Here is a 9,516-nt window from a genome sequence, read left to right on the forward strand (position 1 = left end):
GATGGTACCTTCCCAAAGTAAAAAGTACTATAGCTTACTAGGGTATATATTAGACTTAATAGTCACTATATACAGTAATTGACTTCTATTCATTTTACATCAAATTAAAACTTTGGGTGTCAGATAATTATTTATTAAAAGCTCGACATTTTAAATGAGAATAAGAAAGAAAAGTATGTCTTTGTGCCCCCTTTTCCCTGTTCATGCCCTATCGGCCCCCCTGGCTAAACTTTGCTAGATCCGCCCCTGCACAGTTACCAGCGTCAGCTACGTAGAAAAAGATCCTGGAGTAGAAAGTTATATTAAATAAATTCTAACAACAGCTTATCAAGCTTAAACGTTCTGCTGTTGTTCAGCCGCTGGTTTCCTCTTTCTGGTGCAAAGTGGGCCAAAAACAAACAAGAGACACGGACTCGCGACAGAAAAGCCGATCAGCTGATCATTAAGCAGTTTCATGATTGAAGTAGCAGCCGGAGAGCGAGAGGCAGTCGCTTGTTAAGCTTAACGTGGGAATGCTTTACAAACATTCAGAGATGGACTTACACACTTGCTTTACTTCTCTCGGGGATAACTTTGTCGGAGATGAAATGCCAGGTTGCTAGCGAAGCTCCACATGCTATCCAGACCACCGACAGGTCCCGCATGCCACAGCCGCTCTATCACGTGATGCATACTGCTCCGACTGCTAACGTTCTGAGGTGAGTTACGGCGTGTTGCAAGTTTTGCGAGGTGCTTTCGTGATATTTAATGGATCGGATTACATTTTTTATTTTTCTCCGATATCCGATCCAGTAATTTAGGTCAGTATCGGACCGATACCGATACGTAATATCGGATCGGTCCATCTCTAATGTCTTTTTGCCCTTTAGTGTTTTTATCAGCGTGTTTTCTCCCTTTTCTGCTACATTTCAAAAGACTGCACCCTGTTTATCTTCCAAAGACTTGGAGTTGAGTGCCCTATTACTCTGTATCCTAAACACCATGTTCCACTCAATTGGTCGCCTGCATACTTTAGACTCTACTATAGGAATGTGTGTGTGTCAGTGTGTGCCTGTTTAAATGTGTGTCTTCTGCATACAGATACAAAATTTATTACAAATATTGATTTTCTGCCTGAAGGATGGACCCCTGATATGAAATCATATTGATCTTTTAAATACAATACCCATGCTTTTTTTTATGAAACTGTGTCTGAACAGCTTGCATTTGTAATTTATGTATTAAAGGAGGGTGTGTATTGTATGTGTGTTTTGTAGTTTGCTTTATAGGACTGTATATATAAATGAATATAAATGAAAGCTTTAGATGATCCTGTGTGCTGTGTCTGAGCTGGTATTTTAATTTTCAAATTCAACAAATCTGAACAATTCGATTACACCATATAAAAAATGTCTGCATTGTGTCTTCCAACTGTGCTTTAACAATCACGACCTTCAGAAAAAAGCTAAGGAAAACGGTTCAACAAATATTGATGATGACATCAATCGTAACTTCTTTACTCCCATTAAAATCTCGGAGCTGTCAGGGCAATGTATGGGATCTCAGTGGTGAAGCTTTCTGTTTCTCTTGTTTACTCAACCACCTTCTCAGCCATGACTGTCTTCTCATCTTTTCTTCTCCATACAACCTGTTCTTTCTTCCCTGACAGTTTCTGTGAACCTTTTTCTACAAACCCTCCTTCTTTCTTCATAACATTCACAACACAGTTTGATAATTTTCACATGATACTTCTTAGTAAAACTACCACTTCAGGGCATTCTTTAATGCTCAAATAAAATTCAATTTGTTTAGAGTCAATAAATCATTGAAGGCTAGCTCCAATTTACATTCATCTTATGCATTTAAAAATGCAATAAAAGAGACATAAAATATCAAAAGGAACACAATAAAACAAATACAGTCATACAAGATTCAGACAACACACCTGCAGGCTTTAAGGAAGTCTTAAGCCACATAGATAAACACAATCATCACACGCACAGTTATTTACTTAGTTTGTCTTCAATCTTCGGTTTGTCTTCTATGACAGTTTTGTCACAAAAAAGCTTGCTGTCTGCTTTAGTGTAATGTTCCTTGTATCCTTGATCATTGATGATTATTATGTAAATGCTTATAAGTGTCCTTGATAGTTTTTAGATTTCAGTAAACTGTCACATACATCTCTTACTAAAAGTCGTCTTCATCTCAGAAAACCTTCTGAACCATCCTGTTTATACAGCCGTTGCAACCAGTTAATTCCGGTGAGATGTAAAAATCAACTTTCTTATAATTTTAAAAATATATATTTGTTTATGGCTACAAAGCCTTTGTGATTGTTCACTACTACTTTAACTGGGGAAATTACAAAAAGCACATCAGTCGAGACCTGTACTAAAAAGCAAGTTCAAGAAACCTTAGATGAATTTTGCTTTTCTGGCTTTGTCTACCTAACCTCAGCATTTAGACTAAATATTCACCAAAAGGTTATTATTTGATTTGGCTAACTCAAACCAGTTTACTAATGTAGCTATGAGTGTGTTCAAATAAAAGAGGTTGTTAAAAAATAACAAGTACTGTAAAAGGCTTAGGCAAACTGTTTTAGAAATATATTGCTTACAACAGGAAAGGGCCATTTTTAAATTTGTTGCTGTTGAAATTTAATTATAGGGGGAAAAAACATTGAGACAACTTGTTTTTAACACAAAAGCACCTTTTATTAGGAAATTCTGCAAAATTGCAGGCAATATATGAACAGAGTTAAATCTTCTGGCAGCCTGTTGAGTAAAGCTTATCAGCAGTCTACTGGACCAAACCCGGATGCTCTGGTACCTTTTCCCCGAAGGCAGGGGGCTGGAGAGGGCCTGTGAAGGGTTCGGAGGTGTCACCCACAAGGCTGATGGCTTTGTGGGTGAGGCGGATGTTGAAACCAATGATCTTGCTAGCTGTAATGTCAAATGATTCCCAGAATATGAAGAAATCCTTGTGTGCAAGGGACAAGGCTGAAAAACAAATATTGGATGTCCATGAGCTCTCAAGCAGCACTGCATCAAAAACAATCATGTTTCTCTCACGGAAATGACAGCATAGGCTCAGGAACACTTCTGAAAAATAACTATCTGTGAACACAGTTCATCGTGCCATCCAAAAATGCAGGTTAAAGCTCTATCGTACAAAGAAGAAGCCATATGTGAACATGATCCAGAACTGAAGGACTGAAAGGATATGGTCTATCTGGCTTGTTCAGTTCAAATCTTTGCATTTTTGATGGTATGCATTAGTGTCTATGGAATTGGCCGCTTGCACATTTGAAAAGGTATACACTGGTTTTGGAGCACAGAAGATTCAAGACTTTTGAGCAGCTAGAATCCTATATCAGACAAGAATGGCACAAAACTTCTCTTCCAAAAGTCCAGCAACTGGTCTCCATAGTTCCAAATTCCCAAGTTTACAAACTGTTTACAAGCTGTTGCTAAAAGATGGGATACTACATAATGGTAACTGGGCCGTGTCCCATCTGTTTTGAGAATTAGTATTGCTATCAAACTCTAAATGAGCTATTTTTCCTAAAATGGTACATTTAAAAAAAATTGGTTTATGAGACTGCAAGTAATTAAAAATCTCATTGTCATCTTATCATTCTCTTTTTGTTTACACGTCCAAACGTTCCAACTTTTTGGAATCAGATTTGTATTGCGAATTAATGGGGAAATGAGTTATTAATGAGTCATATGAGTTAAGACTCAGATGGAATGTAGGACTTAGGGAGAAGTTACAAGACATAGCCAGACTTTTGGCTCCATACTCATAAATTTGAGACATCCATTTGTGAGAATTATTCTGAAAACATTACCCCCTCTTATTCCAAAGCAATGAACATTCTTTGTGGCAGATATCACAGGCACGAAGGAAACATGCTGTTACTGTTCCTGTTACATGTTTTTTTCACATGCGTGTGATTCTTTAAATAGTCTCCTCCCAAACTAGACACATAAATATGCAATAAGGCCAGCTGCAAAAAAAACATAGTAGATTTTTTTTGTGTGTGATAGACAATATTTTTTTAAAATGTATATTATTGCAATCTGTGCCCCTAGATATGAGGGGTTTTTAGGTTATGGTTTTGTATCTCTTTTTTTATTCTGAACATAAAGTAAGTTAGCGTAGCAGAAATGAACCTTACTAAGGCCTACATTTCTATAGCACAGGCCAGTTTTGGAAGAATACTGGAATTATTTAATCTTGATAGCAGAAGCTGTTAAAAATTGCTAATATGTTATTTCTGTGCTAACATGACTCTTTTTTTGTTTGTTTTTTTGTAGTTCTGATTGGAGGATCACACCCACTCCCACTGGCTAAATGGCTGGCCTTTGGCCTCTCCTGCTTTGTTTCACTACTCTTCAGATGATGAGCACTCCCCATAGCACCACCAACTGTCTGTGCTGACAGACACTGCCCTGACTTGCGCTCTTTTACTTCTCTCTCTTCCCCTGTACCTGTCTTTTCCTCTGCGTACCTGTCCATTTACTTGTCTGTCCTCTTCAGTTATTGCAGTCTTTCTGTCCTTCATGCATCCAACAAGAAACACTATGTATTTGTCTATCTTCTTGTCCTCTGCTCTCTTTTTTTTTTTAATATTTCACCTATTCGCTTCATATAACCAATCAATGCTCATACTGTATTTAAGGTTAACATACTTAATGGTCTTTGACATAGAGACTTGAAATTCCCTCCTTTATCCCTTGATTAGATTCTCTTTATCCATGTCAGTGTGCCACTTTGTCAACTTTGTCTTTTTTCTCTCCTTTGTCATCCTTCTTGGTCCATATGTGTACCCTTCATGTATCTTCACTCCCTTGAACCGCTATCCTCGGAAGTCCTTCCACCCTATTCCCCAGACACACCAAAGTGTCGGACACTCAACCAAAGATGACAAAGGACCTGAGGGAATGAAATGGGGGAACGGGGATTCTAGGAAGAAAGTTAAAGAAAGAGCGAGAGAAAAGGGAAAGTGGTCAAAACAACCTTTTCCACAAAGACAGTCTCCCTTCCGGACCAGCCTTTGGCACCATGGGAGCTACTGATTGATAAGGAGACACTAAAAACTGATGACTGAATGAATAAATAAATAAATCAATCATTGAGGAAATGACAAACCAGGACTGAGGATAAAAGAAGGGTGTCCTTGGTAGCCTCTTGGTAGCCTCTCTGCTTGCCACAAGAGACGAACCTCATACGTGTACATTTATCTTATATATATATATATATATACATATATATAAATAAATATATATTAAATAAAATGAAGGTTAAACAAAAACACAGCTAGGGCAGTGGAGGACTTTACAAAGTGAAATTAAAGAAGCACAACGTTTATACAACCTCTGCTGTTCCTTTGGATTTTATTCAATTTCTTATGTGATATTGCAATTTGTCAGACCTATTCAGTGTTTTTGATATTTGCTTTTTTTGTTCTGTTATGGCATCATGAGGGTCAAGGTAATTAAAGTATTACATTCATATTTATGAGAGGCAGAGAGGATGATTTGTGATCCAGAACCTGACTGAGCACGTGAATGGAAATGCAAAAATGACCCAAACCAACTGGTAACCTCAAATTTTCTTCGCAGATACAGATGAGTACACATATACACCCAGACATAAACAAATAAACACTCCGTTTTCATTGCTGAAATCACTGTCAAACACACGTCATCCGATGAGGAACACAGGAGGAAAACCTTGGCTGGTAGATGCAACTTTTACTTTTGTACTGTCTATTTCATTAACTTCTTTTTACTAGATATAGGAGTCAAATATCTGAATTAATCAGAACACAGCAGGCAGACGTGCCTCAAACATAAAGCAAATTGTGGTGTTTTATGGGAAATGGATAAGCGCCTGGAGTAAGTTTCGGCACTTCTTCTTTCGCGGGTTATTGAATGTCATGTATGGATTTCCCCTACCCAATGCGTCAAAGGTGGAGAAGATTAGCAGTCTCTGCCAGATGTGCAGTGTGGATTGAATAATACATTCTTTGTTTAATTACTGAATGTCTGTATTATAAGCACTTCTCATAGTCCCATAGATATGATTGTTAAAATTAAGCAATACTCATATCTATATATCTACATAATTGTTCTCATTGCATTTAAAAGTATTCTGAAAAAAAATCATTGTGTCCAAAGCACAGCAGAAAGGTTTTATCTGTCATCTTTCATCAATTATTGCAGTTACCAGTGTAATTCTGGTAATTGTAGCCATTTAAATTTTTAGTGTGCTTCAGTTTTTCTGTACTGTGCTTCAGCTGTTGCTGATGCTGATCATCTTCATCACCATGTGTAATGGTATTCATCTCTTTTCTCTGCATTATGTCACAGCGAGTTCATCATTGAATTTATTTCACTTTTTTGTTTATATCTGTTTTCTTTGTTGTAGTTGGTAAATAATATACATTATTCATAATTTTTTTTCATTCATAAATAGAAGAGATTATGTGCCTGCTTGCACAGCTTATGTGTATAAAATCATATTGTGTAATTGCTGCAAAGTTGTGCAACACATGTAGGATATCTCTGTGAAACGCCACAGACTGCACTGTATTATATGAACACTGAAGCCCTTTGAAGCCTACTCTAAGCAAATCATCATATTACAAAAATAGTCCTGTATCTTAGCTTTAGCTTTGTCGTTATCCATTTACTTTGATCTGATAAGTGCATCTGATGGATGAGTTAATTTGAATTACTTGATGGGGAATTCTAGGGAGATGCTTTCTTGTAAATGTAGATTGTTCATTCTGCAAGTGGCCTAAAATATTTTCAGTTCCTGGTAATGTCTTCAAAATAGCCATCAATTTATAGAACACAACACAGCATAGTGGCTCTTTTTGTTTTGTTTTTTTTGCATTGATTTCATTGTCTCCCCACCTTGTCTGTAGGCAAATGCGTTACATGAGGCATTCATATCAGCTTAAGTTGTATAGCATCATCAGAAGCATTAATGAGCACAATAACAGTGCAGTAGATAATGCACTTTAGAAATATGACTAAGCATTGCTATATGTGGCATTTTATCATGCTTACATCATATCATTCCTCATAGTTCTTTGTCCTTAGAAATAACAAGGTAAACACTGTTAGAACTGAGAGTTAAAGATGGAAGTTGTATGATGCATTATCTTTTTCACAAAGAGATGCAAATGCTTTTCATTTTTCATTTTTTGTTTCCATGACAACTTATAATTAAAGGCAAAGCCATCATATTAGTGGTCCCACATAGGAATAAAATGTTAACACATAAAGATACACATATTATTGTTATTTAGTATTCCCGGATTAAAAATCAATGTATTACTTTTTGATTTAAGTATGTATGACACAAAATAATAAATTTTGAGAAATACAATTAGATTAATTCTGAACACTGTCTTGGGTCACTTTAGGCAAACACAATATTTAAAGATTTACAAAATTTGTATTTTTATCCAACAAGTTTTGCACCTTACTGTTACTGGCAGTACTCGATCCCTGTTCAATTCTAAATTGGAAAAAAAAAATTAACAAACTTTTAATTAAATGGCTTTATGTTTGTATTTGTTTTTATATAAACAATTTTAATAACCCTTTAGTTACTATCCAGTGATTCCTTTTAATATGTTGAGTGTAATCACACATGTAGGAACAGTTTGGACATGTATTTAGGCTAGATAAAAAGCTTTGCATACATCTTCCATAATAAAATGACATGCTAGTTACGTGCTTTTGAATTCAAGTGATATTCATTATTTGAGTACCATACAATAAATCTATCTACTTCATTTGTTTTAAAGTAACATCTGTCATAAACTCATTATTTTTTAAAGATGGTTAATAGTGGTTTTAGTGATGTTCTTAATATAATAATATACTTAAAACAATTGAAAAGTGAACCAAAGAAAGGAAAACAATTTAAATGCTTAATATACGCACACTGGGGATTAATATTATGTAAGCAGTATAAAGTTATTTGGTGATTTGGTAATTATAAAATCTGCTCCAGTGTTTAGATCACACCAGTGCTCAATGTAGTCTTCCTAAAATTACAGAATTCTTGGATCATGTTTGTGTCCATTAAATACTCATTTCCACTTTCCATTTGCAGCAATATCATTCATCTGCTGGCTTAGGCAAACACTGACACACAAACACACATTTCTGCTATCATGCAGATGAATAATAACAAACGGAGTGGGCACACTGACTGTTAATCTTCCACCTACTATAAAATGTCTACTGTCTTGCAATTGTGGACCTACATGAAACAATGTGAAAGCAGAGAACAACGCGTCTGCACTGAGCAGTTCTGCGGCGATATTCTTCCCAGCAACAGAAAAATTGAGACATACTTTATTTTTTATTTTTTTTACATCAAAATGATATAATGTGAAACAATCACAATGTAAGTGCTGAACATGCCTGAAAGAGTCTTTCCTGTGATGTTCCTTAAAGTATCATTTAGGTCTTACAGCCTTTGTTTATACACCGGAATAACCCTTTTCACTAAATACTTTGACCTTTGCCTGATTTCTCAACAGAAGGTTCAAGACCGTGTTATGTGGTTGGAGACAAAGATCATCTCAGCTCAATGTTTGATGGAGTACACTCTCTGCAAAAACACAAGGACTTTGAAATTGATTAACATGTGGCCGATGCATATATCTTGCAAGTCCACAAGTAACTGAATGCCAGTGTCCAAGTGGACTTTTTGATATTCAACACACCCACAATAGTATCTATGTGCTGTGTCGTATGACAGCAAACACCTTCAACGTGATAAGCCTTAAAATCTTATAAATTACTTTTTATGACTCACCTGACTGTTGTAACACACTGTAAGAACATCGTCTTCATATCAAGTCAATTTTGGGAACCCGCACACCGGTCACAGTGCAGACTGTCAGATTTTACAGCATGCAGCAGTCGATATATTGATCCATTTTGGAACAGAATATGTGAAATGCGCCTTTAACGGGTAGAAAAGAAAGAGCGGTAGCAAACGATGCTGCGTGTTGTACATCTCTGTTATGTAATTGAGCATTTTAAAGGAGAATATATTTGAAATTTTACCCAAGAGGTATAAATAAAAAAACTATTCAACAAATAGATGTGTTTATTATTATTATTATTATTATTATTATTATTATTTGTAGTAGTATTATTATTATTATTATTATTATTATTATTAATGCTTCTGTGCCTCTTGTTACATGGGAAAGAACGCTCAAATAGGGGTGAGGACAGTGTTGGATGAGAGCAATACCCTACACATACTCTAAATACATGGTGTCTATTAATTAATTTAACCAGTTGCTCAAATAAGAGACGTTTTTCTTTTCATATATATTATATATACTCACTATATCATTGTAACTTCGGATTCTGACTATATTTTAAGTATAAAGTATTTATATTATATTTTGAGTTGCGGTTCTATGCCGGATTTGAAGCAACAGCCAGCAGTTGGTTAGCCTAAACATTAAATAGTCATTGTCTGGTTGGC

At 35.8% G+C, this 9,516-nt stretch overlaps 1 protein-coding gene across 1 annotated transcript in view; it reads left to right on the forward strand.

Annotated features, from left to right (window-relative positions):
- Positions 1 to 9,058, forward strand: part of mdga1 (MAM domain containing glycosylphosphatidylinositol anchor 1) — a 218,108-nt gene extending 209,050 nt beyond the window's left edge. Inside the window, exon 18 of the mRNA XM_080885851.1 lies at positions 4,299 to 9,058. Within this exon, the coding sequence (XP_080741977.1) occupies positions 4,299 to 4,384 (86 nt within the window). The 3' untranslated portion in view covers positions 4,385 to 9,058. The remainder of the gene's footprint in view (positions 1 to 4,298) is intronic.
- The last annotated feature ends 458 nt before the right edge of the window (positions 9,059 to 9,516 follow it).

Source organism: Rhamphochromis sp. 'chilingali' (genome assembly GCF_963969265.1).
Source record: "Rhamphochromis sp. 'chilingali' genome assembly, chromosome: 6".
In the NCBI taxonomy this organism is placed as follows: domain Eukaryota; kingdom Metazoa; phylum Chordata; class Actinopteri; order Cichliformes; family Cichlidae; genus Rhamphochromis; species Rhamphochromis sp. 'chilingali'.